The sequence below is a fragment of the Oryzias latipes genome, chromosome 18 (genome assembly GCF_053564925.1).
Source record: "Oryzias latipes strain Hd-rR chromosome 18, Olatipes_Hd-rR_3.1".
Taxonomy (NCBI): Eukaryota; Metazoa; Chordata; class Actinopteri; order Beloniformes; family Adrianichthyidae; genus Oryzias; species Oryzias latipes.
The window spans coordinates 1,548,813-1,574,277 of NC_136254.1; the positions used below are offsets into that span (position 1 = coordinate 1,548,813).

The window sequence follows — 25,465 nt, forward strand, 5'->3', positions numbered from 1 at the left end:
GTCCCAAAACGCTCATATTACTTGGAATTTAAACTTCATGTCGTATCCGCCATTTTAGAAAAAAGATAGTGCGTGTGGTGTCTGAATTGCTTTTAAAATTCAGGGCTCTACATAGTGCTGCACTGTATAGTTTTTTAGTATTTAGGGGTTAGGGCGGGAATTCGGACACAGTCTATTTTTACTTTCCTGTAAGCATGTCAGCTTTTGGGTTAAAAACATATGAATGACATCTGTAACATTTCTGTCATTATAAAAGGCTGGACTTTGTTTTTTCGTGTCACTGGTATAACAGAATAGAATGAATAAATAGTGTATGTACCGTATCAGTGAGTTTTTGCAGCACTGCTGACCTCCATCCCTAACAGACACAATAACGGGTTTTTGAATGCATCCGCTCTACGGGCCGCATGTTTACGTTGTGGTTAGCCACTGACCCTCACAGCCAGACCGTCCGGGTCCTTTGGGTCCGGTTCAGATGCTCTCCCTGTGTCTGCTTGTGACCCCCTGATCATCAGTTTGGGGTGAACCACGCCTCCACCCAAACACAGACTGCAACTTTCTGGAGACCCCTAAAGATTTACACATGATAGATGGATCTGATCATTTAGGCCAGAAAAACACAGATATGAAACAATCATTTTATGTAAGAGTAAAGCATATATGTGTGGCAACAATCTACAGTTAACATCACATCCTTGAATCATTCAGGTCTTTCCTTCTTTATCCAGAACAAAAGGATGTAAATAAAAGGCATTTTAGAACCTCGTCTGTCCGTTAAATTTAGGTTATTTGTCAAAAAGCAATGCAAGTAATTCACAATATTGTGACTAAACCAGTCAAGTCTTATGTTAGTTTATGCTCATCCGTCTTTAACTTTAATGAAATTTTTCATCTTGGAATTAACATTGATCATGAGTGTGAACAGACAGAGGTGACGTCTTTATGCTACAGCAGGTCTTTAAGCAAGAACAGGTCAATCAGTGAAGACAAAATCTGTTCCTGGATTACTTCCAGAAGTTACACAACAATGCTTCATCATAGTGAAAATTTCCATGAGTTTGTTCAGATTTCAAAGCAAACACAGCAATAAACACCTGTGCTGTTAAAAATAAAGACAATGATTCTTCCGTTTTACAGGACATCATGAATTTCACAGTGTTCTTTCATTCCATCATTCTGAAATGATGCTTAGAAGTCCTGATAGAAAATGCCGTAAGCTTTTCTTTCACTCTTGGGGTGTCAGACTCCAGGCCTGGAGGGCCCCCGTCCTGCTGATGGTCGCCTGAATCAGGCGGGCTTTGCTAGCAGGAAGGTTCAACGTCAGGTTGTTTAAGGAAACATGTGGAACACGCCCTGGAGGCCATGAGTTTGACTCCTGTGACGTATTGCTTCATGCAACTTTGAGAAAAAATGCAAAGTGTTTGGCACAATTTAATTATGCATATAATTATAGAATATTAGCATCCAAGCAGTGCATTCAAGGACAAACAAAGCTGCAACGTCTGAAATAAAAGTCTTAGTCTTTCTAAGTGATGTACAGTGCTGTGCAAAACAGTTAACTCACTTTTCTTATTAAGGTCGTGTCACACAGCCACTCCGCACGTTTATCCAATTTTGTTTGGTCTTCTGTGATCCATGCCTGATCTACGTCATCCATACGTGTTTATTGTGTTTGTCGCTGTGCTCAGATGTCTGTTGACGGTTTCAGCCGACGGGTCTTTACGGGAATTCAGTTTAGAGACGTTCAGAATTTATGGTCGGTTGAGAATTACACAATTCACACATTTTATGTAGTTTATACACGATTATTTCGTAAATCTTACACAATTGTGTGTGATTTTTATGAGATACATACACAAATTTGTGTCTTTTCACTACCGTTCCACGTATGTCTAACAGACTTTTCACGCATGTACATTATATTTAAATTACATCATTGATGCATGAATCACTGATGAATTACAGATAAAAATCACAATAATCACACGGTTCATGTTCTATGTTGGTTTACGTGATTTTAGCGTGTTTATTCCTACTTCTTCTGTGGTTTTAACGCAGTTTATTCCTGATACACCTGTGAACATTTAACTTTTTCCACGTGGATTCACGTATGACCAGTTTACATCCGTGTAATATGCACTAAACATACGTAGTGGCTGTGGGACATGGACTTTAGGTTGGAGTTGGCCTGAAAATGAGCAAAAAAGCAGCCAATCACTAAAGAAGAGCGTTCAAAGTTCTTCAGACAACCTGGTAAACATTGTCTCCATCCTACACGCACCGCAGGAAAACCAGAATGATACAAAACACATAGAAATGTGGGCTGTGGCGTGGACAGAAGGCCATTTAATTCAGTGCTGTGGAGAACAGTTTATTACTATATATATATATTATGTATCACAGTACATCCTAATTTAAACAGTAGGGTTAGGGTTTATTGGATAGACTACAGTATGTGAAGTCAAACTCACCACAGCTGAAACCCTAAAGAGCGGATCAACTGGCTTTCCCTTAAATGCACACACACAACCAATCCTGTTAGTGTATCTCTGAAAAACAACTCAGTCTTTCTAAAAAAACAGAACTTTCTTCACCTTGGCACATGTCAACAGTGATAAGGAAGCACTTGAATCTAGTGGTTATATCAATATCAAAAATGGGGAGCAGCAATGTGGACTAAGGTGAATCAACGCTACAGTTGCTGACGTCTGGGCTCGGTTGAGCAGATCTCCAGGCTGGTTCTGGTGCTGACACACAGGATGAAGGATTCTCCATGGTGCAGCGGGCGCCGTGTGGCACTTTATGCTGCCCTCAGAACAGGGCAGAAGCTAAAACTGGGAGGTCTCTGTAAAGGAGATGGCGTCTGTCTTGTCAACAGTGAAGCCTCCGTTGACGTAGGATTTCTTCTCACACTCTTCATCATCCAGAGTTGCTTCCATGGCAAAAGGGTTGGCAACATCCACATCTGATATCAGATCCATCCTCTCCAGTTCCAGCTTGGACAGTTTCTGAACAATACCGGCTCCGTAAGCATCTCCAAGAACGTTGACCATCGTCCTGAAGCGATCCCTGAAACAAACCATTTAGACTCTGTTGGAACGGCTACTCTTGTGTTCTGCAGACAGATACATCTGATAGATACATCTGAAACATGAAATAGTAGAATAAATTCAGGTACTCGGAGACAAACACGCCTGTTTAGGAACTGAAAAGCAACTCACAGCAGCCAGTCTACAGCCACGATCAGAGTGACGTCGCCGGCAGGTAATCCGACAGCTGTTAAAACTATCACCATGGTGACCAGCCCAGCGTTAGGGACTCCTGCTGCTCCGATACTGGCAACTGTTGCTGTTATGCTAAAATGTCAAAAAAAAAAAAAGAGAGAGACAGATTAACCAGGCGAGACGGTTAAACTGTAAAGGAATAACATTGCAGCAGTCAGCTAAAATAGACAGGCTGACTGAAGAGTTGAACTCCGAACTTTTTAAGATTTTTGACCAACAGTTTTACCTTAATGTGAGATTTTTTTTAGTGTAACAGAAAAACGCACTTGGGTGGCTTTTACCTCAGCCGGGTCTCTGGGTCAAAGCCATGTGGGCGGTTGCTTCAATGTCAGGTGTGGGGGTTACCCTTGCACACCTTCCTGAGGGTGGGGTCACACACACCTGTTCTACATCTAATCAGACAGCCTTTATCACTCCATCAAGTCCTCCAACCATTGTCAGTTTGTCTGCTTCTCTATGGAAGATTACACCGATCTCTGCCGGTTCAAGCCAAGCAAAGTCAAGCCCCATCGAGCCAAGCCAACCAGCCCAAATTAAGCCAAGCCAAACCAGGCCAAATTAAGCCAAGCCACATCAAGCCCTCCAGCCATTGTCAATTTGTCTGCTTCTCTATGGAAGATCAGGCCAGATCAAGCCATGCCATGCCAAGCCCCATCAAGCCAAGCCAAACCAAGCCAAGCCAAGCCCCATCAAACCAAGCCAAACCAAGCCAAGCCAAGCCCCATCAAGCCAAGCAAAGCAAAGCACCATCAAGCCAAGCCAAACCAAGCCCCATTAAGCCAAGCCAGGCCAAGCCAAGTCCCACCAAGCCAAGCCCCATTAAGCCAAGCCAGGTCCAATAAGCCAAGCCAAGCTAAGCTCTTTTACGCCAAACCCCATCAAGCCAAGTCACTTAAAGCCAAGCCACATCAGATCCTTCTGGATTCTTCCCCTCTACACCATCAAAGAACTACTCTGGACCTTCTGCCCATCAACCAGTTGCCTCTTCACCGGATCTGCCATCCACATTTTTTTTTAAACTTTATTTTCAGAAATTTTATGATACAAACTCAAACATATGTACCTTCACAGTAACCCTCCCACCCCACCCTAAAACATAATAATGAATAAAATAGTAATAATGAATAAATTTAGAAGGAAAAAAAACAAAAGGGAAAGAAAAGTGTACATCCATGACAGAAATTTTTTAATGTTTTTCTCCATTTCTCCTATCTGTAGAAACAAAGTACATGTGCATATTCAAACACTTATAGACACATACAGATACACACACTTATGTACCCATACATCTTCACGTTTAGGTTATTAGGCTAAAACATGCAAAGAGGCTTCAGCTTAGACTCACATTTTTAACATAAGTTGTAAAGGGTGTCCAAATTTCCATAAACTTTTCACAGCTGTTCTCCCTGCTGTAGTTCAGTTTTTCCAGTTGCAACACAGAGAGCATTTCTCTAATCCAGCCATTAAACGAAGGAGGTTTATCTGATTTCCACTGGAGGAGGATAGACTTACGGGCTATTGTTGTTGCAAAGGCAACTGCCCTCCCTTTGAATTTAGAGATACAGTTCCAGAACATATGTCCTAGAGAGGCTGAACTTTGTTTACACCTTAGACATGAAGGACTGGCATTAGGGTAGATCCTAGAAAGTCTTTCATTTGAATATTGAAGACGTTGTAACACTCTGAATTGAAGAAGACAGTGTCTAATACAAATAGAGCAGGTGTAAAACCGTTCCAAGCAGAGTTGCCAGGATGTTTCTGAAAATGTAACCTTAAGATCTTTTTCCCATGCCAGCCTGGTCTTGGTCCATGAAAGTGGTTTAATACCCTGGATCTTGTTGTAAATTTTAGATATGTTGCCCTTTGTATGAGGAATTAAAGCAAGTAAGTCGTCCATGGTGTCAGTGTGGCAAGCTTCTGAGGGATCAAAATATTTATTAACAAAACTTCTGAGTTGAAGGAATCTGAAAAAGTGGGATCTGGGAATATTGTATTTTTCATGTAGTGATTCAAAGGTCATTAGATTTCTTTTGGAAAAATGCCATCCACATTTCTACGTTCAATAAACAGCACCACTTCTAACCTATTCCCCGTCTGCTTTTGGGTCCAGTTTATTCAAAACCTGAGATGCAGCTATTTTTGTGGAGAAAATTTGACCAAACTTTGACCAAATCAACAGCCGTACATGAAACTGTCAGCAGTGATGTGTTGGACAGGAACAAAAAGACTCTCAAGTAACACAATATTTTCTCAACAGATAACCAAGAATAGGTAGTTAATAGAGTCTGATCATTTGGATAACCCCTGAATTGCACAGGCTTCACCTTTTGACCCTTGCCTATCCCCCTTTGCAAGAAACTACAATCCAGAGGATCTCATGAGGTCTGCCTTAAGGTCCAAGACTGTTAAAAATCAACTGTTACCGTCACAATTTTAGGGCTGTATTAGTATACAAGGCTAATCCTGTATTTGTTGTGACTAGACTATCAGTCTTTTGTGTTTTCTGCAAATAAATGAAGCGATTCATCAAAAAACACACAACAGCAGTTTTCAATGTCATAGTGTCATAGGTTGAGGCCTCAATGCTCAGCTACTGATGTCCAATCAAAAACATCTCCAAGATTAATAGATCATACAGAAATGCAATTTTGATCTTCACCTTCCTCACAAATGTCCTCCATCATGAGAAAAATGCCATAAGAACACGTTAAAAACACCAAAAACATCATTTTTATTTGACACTAACCTGCTCTTTACATTTGTAAATTATTGGACAGCATTCTTTCACTTCTTTGTCTTGGGACCAATAACCTTTCTAGATTTTTGTCTAAAAAATGTTGTCATGGCAACATAGTCACATCTGACATACCTTATGGTAACAATGTGCCCCACGTCCAGACTGTAGTTATTGATCTGAGCGATGAAGATGGCCGCCACCGCCTCATAGAGCGCCGTGCCGTCCATGTTGATGGTGGCGCCGACGGGCAGGACGAAGCGGGTGATCCTCTTGTCGATGCGGTTGTTTTCCTCGGCACATCGGAAGGTGATGGGCAGCGTGGCCGAGCTGTGGGAGGTAAAAACATTTCATGCTGATGCCGTTTTATAGCAGGAAATTTAAAAAAAACACCCATCCCGCTGACCTGGAGGAGATCATCAGAGCCGTCACCATAGCCTGAGCCATTCCCAGGGTAAAGGTGTACGGATTCTTCCTCACGATGATGAAGTAGATGAGAGGAAGGCAGACTGTTGCGTGGATAAGTAGACTAAAAGAAACAGCAGAAGTGTAATGAAACAGGGATACATATAGGTGTTTTTAATGATGATGTTAGAGAAAAAACTGATTTTGAAAGGGAGACTAAAGAACATTGTCTCCCTCTTGGCAAGAACTGGACTGGATCTTCTTTGCTTTCTACATGAATGTTCACAGTTTGTGATCAAAATGAACGTAATTCACGCCTCAAATTGTCATTCAATTTCCTTTTGATGCCTGTCCGAAAATGTGTTCAGAAGCTTGACGCTCCAGATGCGTGTGGGAGGAGCTACCGCCAAATGCTTAGCGCCTGATCGCCACATGGACCGGTGTCTGTGTTTCTCTCCCCTAAGACATGGGGGGTGAAGAGAAGTTAGGTTTATTTTTGAAGAGCTCTATGAAAGCATTGGTAACCTGTTAGGATCCTGGTCTCCTCCCACACCTACCGGGGATGATCTGCTACCCATCAACTCATCAGCCAGCAGCCTTTATCTGGATTCCTCACCCTTCAGCCGACGTCATTCCTTCTGCTTCTTGCAGTAAACTGACTCATGCCAAGCTCTCAAGCCCAGCCATATGTCGAGTTTTATGCCGAGTGCCGCGCCTTTACCTGCATGCTGACCCACTCTATGTTTCGCTCCTTCAGGAATAACTACCAGCTTCATCTCCACCACTGTCATCCAACAGGACACCAACCAAGACTCCACTCTACAGTCTTCACAGCTCCCTCCAGACCAGCAGCTCATCTTTTCCGTCATCCATCCAAGCCACGTGCCTTTCAAGCCAGAACCCTCCACCACAACTGGGACTCAGTAAGCACTATTATTACATCCCCCTTCATTTTCTGTCCTGCTTCTGGGTACAGCCCCCATTCATCATAACAGTAATCACGTTGTCATTCTGAGAGTCTCCTGATGCAGGAGCTTCACTCCTGCTGAGGGAGCTGTGTTCGAATGACAACCGCTTTCCGGTTGTCATTCCCGCTTTAGCCCGAGACGGGGTAAATAAGAAAAAAAATTAGGGGATCTTTTTATTTTTGCCTTGATGAAACTGAGAAAAATATAAAGTCCTGGAGACCTGAACAGGCTGCCTCCCCACTGGGTACTGAGCCAGCAGGGTCCGCTGCCCTGGGGCCCGCATAGCGGGTGTGGTTGCTATAACCTGTCCAGGGTGTACCCCGCCTTTGCCCAACAGCAGGGACGGGCTTCGGCAACAGCAGGTTATGAAAATGGATGGGGGTTCGGGACGAGAACGCTCGCATCAATTCTCCATATTGAATTTTTACTTAAACCGCTGATCGAGTCACTGGAAATGTCACGGGCCCAAGGCTGAGTATTGGTTGACCTCGCCAAGGTTCAAAGAACAGGACCTCAGATGGCGGCTGCACATTGACTCAGCACTGAAACTCGACGCCCCTGACCGCGTGGACCGCGATGCAGCGTGAACGCAGCATCTCGGCCTTCTCCTAAACGATGGCTGGAAGGAAGCAGGTGTTGCTTTCAAACCTAAATATCTATTTCAGCATAGATCAGGGGGGGCAAACTTTGGCTTTGGATTTTTTTTATTGGTAATTGCACTGATAGGTCTGTCTGTCAGGACAAAATGCAAACTTAGAGAAGCGCTGCGTTCATGTGGTGTTGGAATGATCAAAACATGATTGTCCAAGTGGGAATACGCCCTTGAGCATAAAGAACAAATCTTCCAACACCACATGAATGCAGAATATCTTTCTGCACCAACACAAAGGTCAATTATTTTTTGCAGCCCACCAATAATGGGTAGACAGAATTACCAATTCCCTGTAATGGTAATTACAGGGAAAATAAAACACTGATAAGGATTATCAGTATCATTTATTCCAGTTTAATATTCCTATTAAACAGCTTGACGGGCTGCATATGGCCCCCCGGACCTTTGTTTGTCCACTCAATCCAACGTAGCTGCTGCTCATTTCTATACACCCATCACATACTCAATATCTATCTTTTCTTTACAATCTCAGACAAATGTATTTATTGATATTTAGACACAGAATTGACCATTTTGAGGCTATGCTGAGATGTTTTGCTTAACCCTAATTCTCCATCCTGTAGTGAAATGTCTGATCGTCTGCGTCAAAGATGATGAATGAACAGTAAAAGATGCAGCACGGCAAAAAGAAAAAGGCTCCAGAGGAACATAACTGGAGTGTGAAGGTTGCTTTAAAGAGGCTGAAGTTGTCAAAGTGTTTGAAACCCTTAAACTCCCCCTTTAAGCCAAGCACAGGGGGATTTACGGAGCAGTCTCCAACACAGATTTAGAGGTGGGAGTGAAGCTTTCATTACTGCATTTGCAGGTTGAGCACTTTTAAATGTCCTTGGCTCTTATCAGCACCGAGCCATAGCTCAGCTTTTGCTGTATCACTGGAGCTAGAAGCCCAAATGTCGGCCATAAATCTCAGCAGGTGGATACAGAGTAATGCGGCCGCTCACCCACTCAGCACAGTCACCATGTAAAGACCCATCTTTTTAAAGATCTCCCAATCCTCCACCTCGATGATCTTTGCAGCAATTAGGAACAGGATCCCCACCGGCATGTAGCTGGAAGAAAAAAGAATGAATGTCCATGAACAAGTTCTTCAGTTCTAGCATTTAAGATTTTTTTTGTAATTGTTTGTGAAAAAGGTTCAAGCACAATGTAATCTGTAAAAGGTAACGGTTGACTTATTTAGAGTCAGAAGTACTATTTTGATCCCACGCATGGGATATTTGCAAGAAAATGAAACAACATAGTGTATGCGACCTTAAAAACATTTCCATTAAAAGACAAATGGGTTGCATTCAGGAATTATGTTTTTATAACTGTAGTTTAGAGATCATTAACACTTTATTCCAGAAGATTTGAGCAGAAAACGGCGCTCTACACCACAAATAGTTACTCTAAAACAAGTTTCCTCAAAAGAGTGGAAAATTCCTGCCTGTGAGTCTATAAAGCTGTTCATTTAGTCAGCAATGTGTGTTTAGGTTGACCAACCATTAGCATTAGCCGTCCTATGGGAAATTCCATTATATGTTAGCATCAAGCTAGCAGACTTTGGTTTTACTGCTGTTCTGTGTTACATCACTAGAAAAGAAAAACCATAAAAGATCGATCTTTACTTTTTTGGATCTATTATTGATTTATTAAGCTTGGATAGATTCAGATTGATTAATAGATTTAACATATGTACAAGTTTGTATGTGAAGATTTTTGGATCCAATGTTTATAACATCTGAGTGTGGGCAGGCCCCGCCCCCTTTTAGACTGACATTTACACCTGACAATGATCATTATAAATGTCCAGCAACTTCTTGCTTTATGATTCTACCCCCCCCCCCCCCCTTTCTATAATGATCGTTCTATTTCCTTAACCCCCCCCCCCCCTTTATGTTACCCTCCCCCCCCTCCAAATCCCTCTCTCTCTCTTCTTTTGAAAAACGATTCTTTTTATAATTCGGCTACAAATATAATCAATATAAATAAAGTTTAGCCTAAATTACAAAAGGGGTTTATTCAAATATACATCTAGTGTGTCAAAAGATTAATAACCCCTGTTGTCACAGTAAAATCTGTCCCACACAAGAGGCCTTCAGCTCTCTTCTGTCTGCTCAGATGTTGGATGGGACAAGTTTAAATAAAACTATGGCAGTATTTTGATGAACTAATGGGCCACATTCAAAGCCCTTCAGAAGCTTTTGCAGTTTGAATTGATGGAGCCAAAGAAAGACCTTTTAACAGCCTTAATTTATGACAAAAGATACACTATTGTGAAGGCTAAAATAATGCTCATTGTGACTTTAAAAATTATTGAAAATAAATTTTTGAATCTAGTAAATTGCAGTCAGCTTGGTACACGTTTATGAACAGAGAGTGGGTTCCTTCTTCCGTAAAACACATTTCAATGACAACTTTCTTTCAGTGCTGTTAGCTGTTGGTGAGTCGTTTATACAAACCACATGATGATCTGGACCAACTTCATGGTGGCTTCATTCAGAGCATCAAAGAATTCCAGAAGGATTCGACCTTTTTCTCCCATCTTTCCGATGACCAGGCCGAAAGCAACACAGAAGACGATCAAGCCCAACACGTTGATGCCGTCCGAGTACGACCCAGTTATCTGGTACTCCTTGGTGATGTTCTGCCAAAGAATCCAAATGTTTGCACCGGCTAGCAAAAAACAGGCTTTTAGATTTTTGAAGCTTTCTGCTGAGTCACAGATCCGTCACTCAAAGTCACATTATCGGTTAAATCCAAATCAGACAGTTGTTAACATGAAACTAAAGTGCAGTAGATGTTTGACCAGCAGAAGTCGCATCAAAACATAGAAAATTGTAGCCAAAAGCTTTTATGGAACCATAAAGATGTCGTAACCGCAGATTAAGACATGAACTTGATGTGGACTGGATCATTGTGATCTTTGAAACCAATAAGGCAATAAAACCTAGAAATTAAAGTTGTTGTTTATCTTTATATAAAAAGGGAATAACTTTTGTTTCCTAAAGCTGCGTGTTTCTCATCTGTTGGGTCAGAATAGATGAAAAAACCCAGAACTCTTACCTTTACTACAGCCATGATGGTGGTTGTCAGAGGTGCAGCTGTGGTCATGTTATCTGGACCTTTCACAGGTTCGATTTCCTGTCGCTTGGTTTTATACTGGAGGGAAAACGGGCATGACCTTAACTGCCAGTCATAGATTTTCATGACGTTTTCTTTTCAGAGCTTTGGACAACGCGGAAAGTGGAAAAAAACATCTTACCTGCTGGAAACACGCCTGCACCAGGTTTTCTGGGAACATGTTTCTGTTGAGAGTCACAGACAGGACAGGACAGGGGTTCTTTCAGTCCTCTCCCAAAAAGAAAAGTTCAATGAACGATGCTACAGGTCACGATAGACCCTTTTTCACGGCGATGTCAGACAAAACGCCGACATCTCCACGGCTGTGGAATGTTACGTCTGGTTTACGGGTACAGACTGAATGCTGAATGCAGCTCAACACAAGTCCACATCAATAATAAAAGGTAATCAGTCGTAATAAGAATTGTTTCCATGCTTTCTTTATAAATGTCCTACCTAACTGTCTTGTTTCTCCTCTCTTAGTTTGTTCACAAATCAAAATACAAATTAAAGTTATCCTGCCAGCAGAATCCTTCTTCCTCTTTCGGCTTCTCCCATCAGGGGTCGCCACAGCGAACAAGTCGCATGGTAAACTTGGCAATGTTTTACGCCGGATGCCCTTCCTGACGCAACCTTCTCAAACCGGGCTTGGAACCGGCACAGGGGTAGAGAAGGGAACAGGGAGCAGCCCGGAGTCGAACCCTGGTTTCACGGACGGAAGGCGCCGCAAACCAGCACGAGCTAAACCGGCTCCATCCTGCCAGCAGAATACTAGACGATATTAAACGAGTCATGGATCACTCTTGTCATACAACCCGGTCAAAGTTGCACACAGGTCACAAGTACATCATTGAATGCTACTTATTTAGTTATGAAGGTGAGTCCATTTTTAGTCTTCTAATTTATGCTAACGATCGTTTTCTGCAAAGGATTTGAGGTCAAAAAAGATTCTTTCTGCCCATTTATGAGGAGCAACGGAGCAAAAGTGAGACAATTCCAGCCAGTCTGACATTAAAATAAAACGCATTTCTAATACAATATTTTCTAATGTTGCTCCCCTTTGCTTTTGCTAATCACCATATCTGATCTGCGGGAAAATAAAGGTTAAATAAAAAGAATAAAATGAATAGGAAACCATTAAAAAATATCAGAAAGTAACTATTCAGATGTAATTTCTAAAATGTGTGCGACAAGTGTTTGAACTCTTTCTAGGCCGCACTTATTTGGAAAACTTAAAAATCCGTGGCTTAAATAATATTCGAAATATTCGCTGTGCCACTTGGTAACCATTTCTGTTTTTACAATTACACCTTAAAATACCCCTTAAATAACTACATTTACCCCTGGCAGCGGCGGCGGCAGCCAATGACTGCAAAGACCAGATTGTTTTTGCAGTTGAAAAAATTTCTATGCGTCTTACCAAAATTTGCACACACCTAGGGCCTTGTGAAAATGAATTTTGGGCATAGTGAACGAACCCCCCCCCCCCTCAAGATGATGACATCATGGGGAGCGAAACAATTCGTTGGCCGAAAGTCGCTTATGCAGGCGGAAAAAAACATTTTGAATTACACAAACAAAACCAAAAGCCACGTGTCTGGGATACCCAACATAAGTTTCGATCATATTATGGGATGGCCACAGGACCATTTGGTCTCAAAGTGTGAATTTTGATGAATTTCCCGTTTTTCCACAAATGTAGCAAACAAGCCTTTTGTTGTGTTTTTTTCTTTTTCTGCATTCATCAAAGCTGACTGGATTGTTTTGTGGTCTCTGTCGTGTCCTCAGACGCATAAAACTCCTTCTCTTTCTCTAAACGTCTTCATTTCAGACCAGCAGAGAGCTCAGAACCGATCACCAAACATCCGCCGTTCACCTGAGGAGGTCCAAGAGTGTGTCAGCTGTTGTGACATTGGGAGTGGTTCCACTTCTGTCAATTTCCTCAGGTTCTTGAGAAACTCCGGGTTTGATGGTCATCACCAAAATGATCCCTGCAAAACAAAAATGACTCTCATCATCAAAAAGATGAGGACTCGCCAGTTTTGTACTAATGAGAATTTAACAGTTATTATTTCCTTCAGTCACCAGACGACTAAAGGAAAAGAGTTGAGAACAATTTACAGATTAAGGCTCTTGACTCATCTACAAAGACAATTTGTTAAACTCTTTTTATGACTCCTAAAGTATTTTTGGAAGACAAAAAAATACCCACTCACCAAGAATAACAGCAATGATCGTAGTAGACAAATAATAGGTAACAGCCCGGAGACCAATTTTTCCAGAAACTTCTGAGTCCAAAGCTGCAACACCTGTGATCAGAAGGTTCCATCATTAGAACCAGATCAAACCGTCCACTCAGCAGTCGAGTTACAGGTGAGGAAATCCAGAACGCTGCTGTGTTCAGAACAACGCTATTCTGACAAAACATTATTGGCTCAACAGAAATGGGTCCAAAAAAATAATAAAAGTCAGTCAGTGACTGTTTTGGGAGTTTCTCAGGCAAGATCACGACTTTTAAGTTAGCCATGCCAAAAATTAAATGTAAAAAAGCATTTTATGGACTCTCTGGGTTATGGTGAGGCTCAGAACACTTTAAATTTAGTCAAAGCAAACTTACAATATGAGCTTTCTATTGAATTCAACAAACGCAGGAAAACATCAACATAAAAGCCTAAACTATCAGAATATTACAAATGTCACTTTACCTCAGAATAAGTCCTGAACTGTGGAAAAACGTTTCAATGAGCTCGTTCAGACTGGACCTTCTGTTAAAACCAGCAGAGGATCCAAACAACCTGAATCACATTTTCACCACTGAATTTTTAAGTTTTTAATCTGAGTCTGATCCTCCAAATCAAATAACTTTTCATCTATAGTTTACTTAACTCAAAACTCATTTCAGGCATTAAATGCAAACTCCAGACAAATATCAATGACGGACATCCATGTGCAGACGGTAACCATGTAGCATATGCTAAAAGCACATCCCACGGTATCCTATCTTTTCTTCCTTGGCTGTCATTGTTACCTGTAGCCTCTTCAGACCCGGCGTCCTCAGGCGTGGACGTCACATTTTGGGTTCTGTTACCACAGCAGCTCGTTACCACAGCAGCTCGCTCTGCTGAACTGGGACTAAATGTTTAGAGCGTTAACTCAAATATTAGCTCAGGTCTTCTGAGGTTAAAGCTAAAGCTAAACCCCTAACCTTCTCTCCTCTTCATGTCCTTCTCTTCTTCATCCATGAACCTCCTCTTTGGTCTTCCTCCTCTTTCCTGGTCCAACCTCAGCATCCTTTCACCTTCATCATCAACACTGATCCTCCTCTCAAACCGTCTTCATCTTCTTCCCTGCTCGGGACCCCGAGGCGTTCCCAGGCCAGCCGAGAGACGTAGTCTCTCCAGCGTGTCCTGGGTCTTCCCCAGGGCCTCCGCCCAGTGGGACATGCCAGGAACACCTTCCCAGGGAGGCGTCCAGCAGGCATCCAGACTAGATGCCCAAGCCCCCTCAACTGGCTCCTTTCGATGTGGAAGAGAAGCGGTTCTACTCCGAGCTCTCCGCGGGTGATCAAGCTTCTCCCCTTATCTCAAAGGGAGCGCCCAGCCCCCCCACAGAGGAAGCTCATTTCAGCCTTTTGTATTCTGGACCTGGTTCCTTCGGTCATGACCCAGAGCTCATGACCGTAGGTGAGTATTGGAGAAAAGGTGAAACCGGTAAATTGAGAGCTTTGCTTTTTGATCCAGCTCCTTCTTCACCACAACGGACCGGTACAGGACTTCACCCACTGAGAGACAGCAAACTACCTTTCTCCTGTCGAGAACCATGGCCTCAGATTTAGCGGTGCTGACCCTCATTCCAGCTGCTTCACACTCTGACACAAACTGCCCCAATGCACGCTGGAGGTCCCAGCTCGATAAAGCCAACAGGACCGGTGGTCCCCAAACCAGACCCCCTTTGGCCTCTGGTTGCGCCTAGAAATTCTGTCCATAAAAACTATGAACAGAGCCGGTGATAAAGGGCAGCCCGGCTGGTTTACAACATGCACCATGATCAGGTCTGACTTATTGCCGGCTATGGGACCAAAGGTCCTGCTCCAGTTAAGCAGAGACCGGACAGCCCTCAGTGAGTCTCCCAGAGCACCCTCCACAGGACACCATGGGGGACGCAGTCAAACACATTGTTGGAGCCATTTGGCTGAATTTCGGTTATCTATTAGATTTAATGCATGCATGTGCCTGTCATTCTTTGGCCATGCAGCTGTTCCGGCTTCCTATTGGTTAGGTGCATTTTGGGAGCCGCCGTGTCTTTTATGGGCTTTTGGATAGGCCTTTGGATTTGAACTTGGGAAGCACGGTGTAAGGATTCAGTGGTTTGGTTTTCTTTGTCATGTTTTTGGTTTCCTTGTCAGTCACACCAGTTTCTGGTTCATGATCCACAGCTGTCTTCAGTTCAGTTAATTACCCTCAGCCTATTTAAGTGTCTTGTTTTCTGTTCATCCTTGTCAGGTCATCTGCTCTGTTTTGTCGCAGCTTTGTTTCCCCTCATAGTTTTGTCATGTTTCAGTTTGCTAATTAAATGTTTTAGTTCCTGTCACCAAGCTTGGTCTCCTGCATTTGGGTCCTCCACCACCAGTTCGTGACACACGGCAGCACATTAATCTTAGACCGTGCTTAAACTGTGTTTAGAACATGTTATTTTTACAGTAAGGAAGTATTCATGCTTTTGAGTATTTTTGTGGTTTGTACTTTATATTTTTACCGTTCAAGAATATAAATGCCATGAAAAGGAAGAACGACGACCCTCTTTTCTGAAGCACGCGTAAAGACGGTTCCTGCTTCCCAAGACATCCGAATGTAACTGCAACAGCAGTTACACACATGAAACACATATGAACTGGATGAGCGAACTCCCACGAACCCTCCACCACCCTAAAGAGGGTGCAGAGCTGGTCCACTGTTCCACGACCAGGACGGAAACCAAACTGTTGTTCCTGAATCCGAGGTTCAACTATCGGAAGGACTCTCCTCTCCAGCACCCTGGCATAGACTCTCCCAGGGAGGCAGAAAAATATTTTTAAAATCTACTTACTATTATACGTGAAGCTGTAATGTATGACTGGTTTACCTGTTATCATGCTTGAGATGATGAGTGGAAGTATAACCATCTTCAGCATCCGCATCAGGAGCTCTCCAGGGAAGCCAAAGTATTGCTTATCCAGGTGGGAAAGCGGTGCAAACTCTCTGACCACGACGCCCAAACCGATTCCTGAAAAAACAGAAGTTTATTCCAACAGTTTAGAAATAAAACAAAGCTGTTGATGTCTGGAAGAAGCTCTGAGCTCTATGCACCAGAATCAGAGTAAGTTCAATGACATATTTTGTTTTATTTCAATTAGAAAATGTTTTATTTCAAATCAAAACAACAATTAAATAAAATAAAATTATTTAATGCAAGACTTTGAAGATTAGATTTGAAAGGGGATTGGAAGAATCTTAAGCTTAGAGGAATCCAATCCCCACTCAACACCACTCATGACAGACAACAAAATTAAACCTTTGACATTATAACGTTAACACACGACAAACAGAAGACAAAGACAGATGAACACGCCCAAACACTGCGACCACACCCCCGTAAAAGAGAAAAAAAAAGAAAAAAAGGAAGAAAGAAACAGAACAGCTCAGCTGAAAAAGACCCAAGAACAAACCGAAACAAACCAACAACATGAGTCAGCATAGACACACATTATCTTTTGTATTTTCCTTCATCATACCCCCCTTTCCTTCCTCTTTATAGTTTTTTTGTTTTTTCCCTCCCTTTCTCTTTCTTCCTCCTTTATTTATCTCTTTTCTTTTTCTTCTTTTCCCTCTCCCATTGCTTATGGAGATTCAACAGAAAAATAAATAAATAAAAAACCCACATACTTATGATGTAAAACATGCATGTAAAACATGTCTACCAAAGCCCCACTGTATTCCTTAGCCTGTTCATCACTGTTGCATTGTTCTCTGGTACTTATTCATTATGTGTCTTTTAAAGAAACATTTGAACTTTTACAAGTTTTCATATCCTCCGGCAGATCGTTCCATAGTGTGACGCCCTTCACTGAGATGCACATGGATTTTAGGGTTGTCCTTACTTTAGCTTGATAAAATCTGTTGGTTCCTCTCAGGTTGTATTTATTTACTGCATCTCTGCTTTGATACAAAGTTGGAATATTAGATGGCAGAGAATTTATTGATACTTTAGACATGATTTAAGAAGTTTTAAAGTCAACCAAATCCTGTAATTTTAAATTAAATGTGTTAAGAAAAAGTGAATTGGTGTGTTCATTATATTTAACTTTGTGAACTAATCTGTTGGCTCCCTTTTGGAGTATAATTAAAGAATTGTTTTGTAACAATTTCCCCAAACTTCAATACAGTAATTTAAATATGCCATTATGAAGGAGTGATACAAAATAAATAAGGCGTATTGATGAAGCATCGAGCTACATCTTTTCATCACTCCAACACATTTTGAATGCAAATACTGTTTGTGAGGTTTTTAACAAAGCTTATCATCAATAATTACACCTAAAAACACATGTTTTGGCACTTTCTCAATAGCTGTATCATTGATAATAATTTGCACTGGCACTTCCTTACTCTGTCTCCTAAATAACATAAATTTAGTCTTTTTTAGATTCAAAGATAGCTTATTCCTATTAAACCAATATTTTAACTTGTAAATTTCTTGAGTTATGTGACTTAGAAGTTTCTCTATATTCTTCCCTGAACATAGAATGTTGGTGTCATCTGCAAAAAGTATGAATTTCATAATTTCTGGTCATTTACAAATATCATTAATATAAAGTAAAAACAGAGTTGGCCCAAGAATTGAACCTTGAGGTACACCGCATATGATTTTCCTATTTTTTGATTTATATTTACCTATTTGTACAAACTGTTGTCTATCTTCCAGATAACTCTTTTACCAGTTTTTTGTTACTCCTCTGATTCCATACTTTACCAATTTATTCAGTAGAATATGATGGTCAGTCGTATCGAAGGCTTTCTGTAGATCTATAAAAATTCCAATAATGAGTTTATTTTTTTCAATAGATCTTCCTTGTCGAAATCCATACTGACTGTTAAATAGCAAATTATGTTTCTCTGTAGAATTTAATAATCTTGAATTAAATAGTTTCTCTAATATTTTAGAAAGCTGAGGCAAAAGGGAAATTGGACGGTAATTGGTAAAACTATGCTTATCTCCTGATTTAAATAAAATAATTACTTTGGCAGTTTTCATTTTGGTGGGAAACTGTCCACATTTAAATGACAAATTGAAAATATATGTGAGTTGTTTGCTAATAGCTTCAGCAACATCTTAATTGTTTTCATATCAACGCCATCCGCTTCCTGGAATTTTTTATTTCTACATGTCATGACGGTCTCCAATACTTTCTTTCTCATTAGTAGGTGGGAGAAACATTGTATTTGAATTAAATTACACGGTGATTCATCACCAGTTTCAATTTGTCTGGCTAATTCAGGTCCAATAATCACAAAAAAACTGTTAAATCTATCTGCAATTTCTTCTTTATCACTAATAACAGGCCGTCTTCCACAAAATACTGAAGATACAATGAAGTGTTTATTCTACTCCCAATTATTTTGTTCAATGTCTTCCAAATTCCCTGGATGTTGACTTTGTAACTGTCTAGTAATTTAGAGTAATAATCTTTTTTACTTTCTCTCAAAATATGTATTAATTTATTTTTGTATTTTTTATACTTCAGTTGAGCCTCAGTGGTCCTTATTTCAAAAATTATTTATTTCGATAATTTACTTTTTGCATTTATTTAATAGTCTGTTAACCATGGAGTTTTTGAATGTTTGTTCTTTTTGCATTTTCTCATTGGACAATTTGTGTCATAATATAAACTGAAAACTTCCATGAATGAGTTGTAAGCTATGTTTACATCTGACTCATAAATAGAATCCCAGTTAGCATAGATCCCTCCTTACATTTTTTAGAGACTGCTCAGATTCAATCAAACAATGTGTGACATCATTTTGATTGCTTAACTTATGTCTGACATCACAAACCATAAAGATGGGAAGATGATCACTAATGTCATTTAGTAATACACCACTAACCATTTATTATTAAAAATATAAGAAAAAAATTATCAATTAAAGTAGCACTGTATGATGTTATCCTGGTTGGTATTGTAATGACAGGAAGCAAATTAATGCTATACATAATATCCATGAAATCTCCTGTATTTTTATGTTTATTTGGATTTAATGAGTCTATATTGTAATCACCACATGATATAATGTCTTTCATTTTTTTAATAGTAAATAACTTTTCCATCCATTCATTGAATAACTTCATGTCTGAACCTGGTTCTCTGTAAACTCAGCTTACAAGAATATTTATCCTTTTCTGAAACACAATTTCAACTGTAATGCATTCAAATATTTCCTCCACAGTAAAAGACATATTTTCTATAAGTTCACTATCCATGTTATTATCAACATATAAGGCCACCCCACTTCCTTTCTTACATTGTCTACTATTAAAAAACATTTCATTTGAAAATCAGCACATTTATCTTCATTTATCCATGTTTCTGACAGACACTATGCTGAATGATGTCTCACAATGAGACAAGTAAGACGAGGAGCTACATACTGTTAAAGTGAATTATAGATAACTTGTCATCCAATGATATTGTTTCTTTAAATGTCAGTAATATTTGCACATTTATTGCTGTTTTTCAAAATGTGACTATCTGGATCTTTGTCATTCATCCTGTTTTGGTGTTTGTAATCAATCAACTGGGGAAAATCTAGATCCTCATCAGAAAAACCATCTGATGAGGAAGAACTGTCCCTGAAGTTATGCATCGCCATGGTTTCACTCAGAAACATGAATATTGGAAGAGTTGCTGAGCGGTCAGAGAGACACATACAGTCAAACCAGGACACAAGGAACACACACGACACAAAAAGTCACACCACACCCACGCACACATTAGAACACTCATGCACACCAGACAGTGATCACCAAAGTTTTCTACAGTTTTTGGTGCAACTACAACAAAACAACAACAACTCCACCTGTAATTTCACAAGATAGCTGTATTGGCAAAAATCCTGGAATATCTGGAAAAGTTCAAGGATTTAAAGGACCAAAAGTCCCAGCTGGAAAAAGCTGAAAGAGCTGAACATTTGAATAGTTGAATGGTTAAAATAGATGAAAAATTGTAGAAGGAGTTAAGCAGCAAAAATGGAGGAAGATGCTGAATAAAGAAAGAGAAACAGGAAAACAATGGTTGAATACTTTATGGTGTATAACCAATTAAAGCCGTTCCTTCCATCAATCAAGTGGCATCAATGATATTTAAGACACTGACGTTTTGCCATTGTGTTAAACCCACAAACTATATTTGCTCCTCATGTTTGACTTTTATCTTTTTTTACGGAAAAATATGATCTCTGTGAACGATTGAAGGCTGTAACAAACCTGCTGAGTTGTTAAATGATTACGTGACCTAATCACAATAATCTGTGGGTTTTATTTCCTCCACCTCCACTGAGGCACCGCCTTTCTGAATTCTGTTAAATCCAGGGTCATACGTGTGTTTTCAGGATCAGTTTCTTTGCTTCAGCCTGTTACCACTGAACTGTTGTGACACATAGAACAAAACCAGAAACCCATGATGATGTTCAGACACATGTGATCAACGGTGCAGCGCTGATACTCTGGCTGTGGTTCTGTAGAACCAGATGAAAAATGATCATCATGGTGGCCATTAAACAACAAAAACATGTGATATGAGCAGCAAACTGACTGTTTGATCCACTTATGATGAGTTTTCAAAGCCTCTTTAGTATCAATGGATGGAAAACAAGTGTTGGTGTTTTCAACTGAAAGCTGTTTCCACAAATCCACAGAGAAATCCTTGATTTCCTCGTAAACACTAAGGCGTCCCGTAGTGATGCCTCAGACTGCAGCCTCCAAACTGAAGTGAAAATGAGCAGATGGAATCCACAGCTGGACTGTTTTTAGGGTTAAAATGGGTCCTAAAGTGGGACAGAAAACACAAACTGACTGATTTACAAATGTCTGCACACTGATGACTTTCTGATCATGACAGGTTAGAGCACATGTGTCAGACTCAGGCCCGGGGGCCAAATTTGGCCCGCAGTGTAACTATAATTGGCCCCCGAGATCCTAACAAATGTGCACTGGAGTTGGCCGGTGGTATAAATGATGCTTCCAATCCTACAAATCCCACAATGCTTTGCTAGTACGTTGGTGGGCAGTCAAAACCGGATAGCGCTCCATTTTTCTGTTAACAGTCACTGAGGACCGTGCTCCAGTCACATCGGACACATTCATTTCACAACCAAAATGACCAAACAAAAGACGGACAACAGGAAACAGGAGCTTTGAAGACAGGCCTGCTAGAATACCAGGTTTTCCTCGACTCAGAACCCGACCCCAGACTTTGATGAACATCTAAGAAAAGATGCCAGGAATCTGGCTTACACCAATGTGCAGAGATAATCTTTCATGACATTTTTATGTTCTGTTGTTGTTGGTTTAAAAAAATATTTATTTTGAAAGGACTTGAAAGGATACGGAGAGAGACATACTTTCTTTCTTTATTTAAATAAGAAAAGAAAACCACGGATGTGTCTTTTATTTCTAATTTAATTTCTCATGATTGTAATATCAAGCTTTGGCTGTTCCAGATTTTGTTTCCTTATTAAAGTTTGTTTCCAAAATGAAACGTTTCAACATTACATATCAGTTAATGTTTTAATAAATATGGAGTTTGGCCTGTGACTTTACTTTACGGCTTCATTCTGGCCCACTGGGAATTTAAGTTTGACACCCATGGTTAGAGTTCAGGGTCCTTTCATAAAAATGCTCCTCATCCTAATTACATTGGTAACCTACATTCACCAGTCTGTCATTTGGATCACTGAGTGTGTTTTGTCCTGCCAGTCTTTTTAAGGACAGTAGGAGCCCAAATAAAGTGTTTTTGGTCCAGCAGCCAATCTTGTGTTTCAGCTTCTGCTGTTGTGAGACTGGATCTTCTGGTGGGTCTCCACTGTGAGTTTTTTTTTTACCAACCATACATTTAATTACTAAAACTTCATGTCTATAGTGGAATATGTTAATTTAGGAGACGTTGGGAGCAAGAAAGTCCCGTTATGAGCCAGAATTCTCAAATCACACCATTAGCAACGTTTTCATCATAAATGTTCACGTTTGTGTAAAATATGGTTTGCATGAAGCATTCTTTATGTCATTTATAGAGATTATTGTAGCAGACTTGCAGCTTAATGAGACGTTTTGACTAAATTGACTTATGGAAAAAGAGGATCTATGCATTTCAAATAAAGGATTCCAATCTACAGCACAACACATCAGGAAGTAACAGAAGCAGTAAAAGTGTTTAGTCATTAAAATACAGAGAGGGCCTCCAGACAGGGGCCCGATGAACTTGAGACCATCCAAGTTAAAGATTGTCGTGTGATTTGTTATTGCAGGATCCACCTTCAAAAGCTGCAGGACATTCAAACCAGCAGAAACATCAACTCTGGAGAAATGTCTGCAGCAGGAGGACGAGCTTTGGAAAAACACGGGACACGTGTCTTTAGAAAGCAGGAGTGAGCTGAATGTCTAACTAACTAAAGCTCTGAAGCTCAAATCTGGACTTTTCCTCACAAACGCTGCAGACAAAACAGGGCTTGTCCCAAGCCTGGGCCTGATAGTGTCCTTGATCTGCTAATAAACTGGTTGTCAGACAGTCAGACTGTTGTTATTGCAGTCAGAATCCCCCCCCCCCCCCCCCAATCCCATTTGTGAATTCCATTAGAAGCAAATGTCAGAATCAATAATGTTATCCAAAACGAAACACTGATTTCAAAGATGATCTCAAGAAAACTCTGAGGCTGTTTTCCTCTGCTAACAAAGCGGTGGGGGTGGGTGTCCTCATCAGTGCAGACTGGAGCCAGCTGATGCCCCCCCAGGCTGGGGCAACAGGGCCACAGAGGAGCCGAGTCCTCTCAGACGCATCACCTCAGTCTGGTCACGTTTGGCTGAGACGCAGGAAGGACGCAGAGACATGAGTGCCCCCCCTGTCAGCCCCGACACCCCCCTTTCGACAGCAGGTGAAGGACGCAGGAGAACAGCTGTTAACAGCTGGCGCACGTGACATAAATAATGTTCCGTCCGACCCAGACAGAGCAGCGGGACAAACCAGAACCAAGCCGAGCGGAGGAGACGCATCTATGGAGCCGACAGCGAGCCGTTAAGAGCGCGCGCGGCGGGCTTCCACGTACCGAGCAGCACCGACACCACCGTGGCGATGAGCAGCCAGTTCTTCCTCAGCAAACGCCTCAGATTCCCGCCTCTGCGCTCTCTGCTCCCCATCATCTTCATCATGCTGCGCTGGATGCGGCGTCAAATGCCGACGAGAGGACGGAACAAGGGCTCCTGCGGAGGAGGAGGAGGAGGAGGATGAAGGAGGAGGATGAAGGATGAAGGAGGAGGAGGAGGATGAAGGAGGCAGCGCGTGGGAGGAGGGAGTGTGCGCGCGCCCTGACTCTTTTTTATGGCAAGCCAAAATAAGCAAAGCAATAATTAAAGGGTTGCAGCAGGTCTGATCAATAAAAGTATCAATATTTCTTAAATGTTTTTCATTTAATTTGTAATAATTTACCAAAACACATTTAGTGTTTGTTTGTGTCTTCCTGCAGCAGCAGCAGCAGCAGAGAAACAGAAGCAGCAGCAGCAGCAGTGTTGGTAAATTCCACCTCTTTTACTCTGAATGTGATTTTTTAATGTGTAACTCTGGATGAGTTTGTCAGATTAGACTTCAGTCATAGTTTAATGTGTAATCTGACAAACCAAATGATTTTCTGCTGACTGACTCACTTCTAACCATAAAAAAGAGAATGAAGAATGATTGAGCGTAATCAATACTTCGCTAAATCTTAACCTTGGTGTTCTTCTTCTTCTTCTTAGTAGTAGTAGTAGTAGTAGTAGTAGTAGTAGTAGTAGTAGTAGTAGTAGTAGTAGTAGTAGTAGTAGTAGTAGTAGTAGCCACCGCTAAAGAGATTATTAACGTTGATGCATTAAAAAAGGTTTCTATGTAGACGACTGTTTGCTCTCACAAGTGTAATGAATTGATATTTTTTCAACTGAGCACAAATATTTGACCTAATGCATGGACACACACTCAAGAGGCTGTTTTGTGACACTTATACTGAAAATTTTGTCGCATGTTTTGGTTATTTTATGCAATACCTTTGCTTGAAATGATTTTTACAGGAACTGACTGTGGAGATGGTTATCAAGTGATTGTATTTTTGAGTACATATTTTTTTCCTGTTGTGTTTTTGTGATGACACCAGATTAAATACATCGCTCTAGCTCCCCCTGCCGGTGAACCGTGACTACTACAACCTTTTTTTTGTGGAAGTGTATTCCAGCTTCCAGTAATTGACACTCAGCATTAAGGGGTTGGATTTGGGGGTTAAACCACCAAATGGTTCCTGAGATTGGCTGCATCTGCATCTCCCCTCCCCCAGGGAGAACAAATTTCATACATCGAGGTTTGTCACAACTAATGAGACTTTCATGAAGAAACCATAGATCATTGGATTGATGAATGCATGTGTGTAAAAAGTCTTTGGAGTGATCATTGGTGATACTTTATTTCATTTAGTTCTACATGTTTTATTAACACTTGAAAAATGCTATCTTCACGTGAAGTCATTTTAAAAAATCCAACCACTTTTTAGTTTGTTTCAGAAGGAGGTCTGCTTATGTTTTACCTCACTTAGTCATGAAAAGTAGAAAACCCAAGAACAATTTCCACTTTTGATTTCGAAGTTCCCCTAGTATTTGAATACTTGAGGTATTTTTTCTTCCTTTTGATTTTTATTGATGTTGGAAATTGTTGCTTGAAGTGCTAATAAAAAACATACTTTTACTGAGGCATCTGGTTGGTCAGTTTATAACTTGAAGAACTTGAATTATGGAAAATATCATAAAAAATGAGGATCATCAAGAACATGTAACAAAAAAGGTATCAGAGCAAGAATGACTGAGTAACAGATGTTTATTTCTCTAGAGAAGTCTATGGGAGTTTTCTGCCTAGTTATGGTTTTCATGAATTATTTTTTAAACCCCTGGATTCTTCAGGAGACCAGGGGCCTCATTCCTAAAGGTTGCGTACGCACAAAAGAAGGCGTACGCCACTCTCTACGCAATAGTTGAGATTTAT

The 25,465-nt window shown here is 40.8% G+C and overlaps 1 protein-coding gene across 1 annotated transcript; it reads right to left on the reverse strand.

Moving 5' to 3' along the window:
- Positions 1 to 624: 624 nt before the first annotated feature.
- slc1a1 (solute carrier family 1 member 1) lies at positions 625 to 23,747 on the reverse strand. The gene is made up of 12 exons (XM_004080071.5): positions 23,517 to 23,747; positions 16,288 to 16,428; positions 13,383 to 13,475; positions 13,043 to 13,157; positions 11,309 to 11,351; positions 11,110 to 11,205; positions 10,506 to 10,690; positions 9,006 to 9,113; positions 6,425 to 6,547; positions 6,154 to 6,348; positions 3,222 to 3,356; positions 625 to 3,069 (listed from the first exon to the last, which is right to left on the reverse strand). Exons 1-12 carry the CDS (start codon positions 23,617 to 23,619, stop codon positions 2,829 to 2,831), a joined length of 1,578 nt encoding a protein of 525 aa, XP_004080119.2. The 5' UTR covers positions 23,620 to 23,747; the 3' UTR covers positions 625 to 2,828.
- Between the last annotated feature and the right edge of the window lie 1,718 nt (positions 23,748 to 25,465).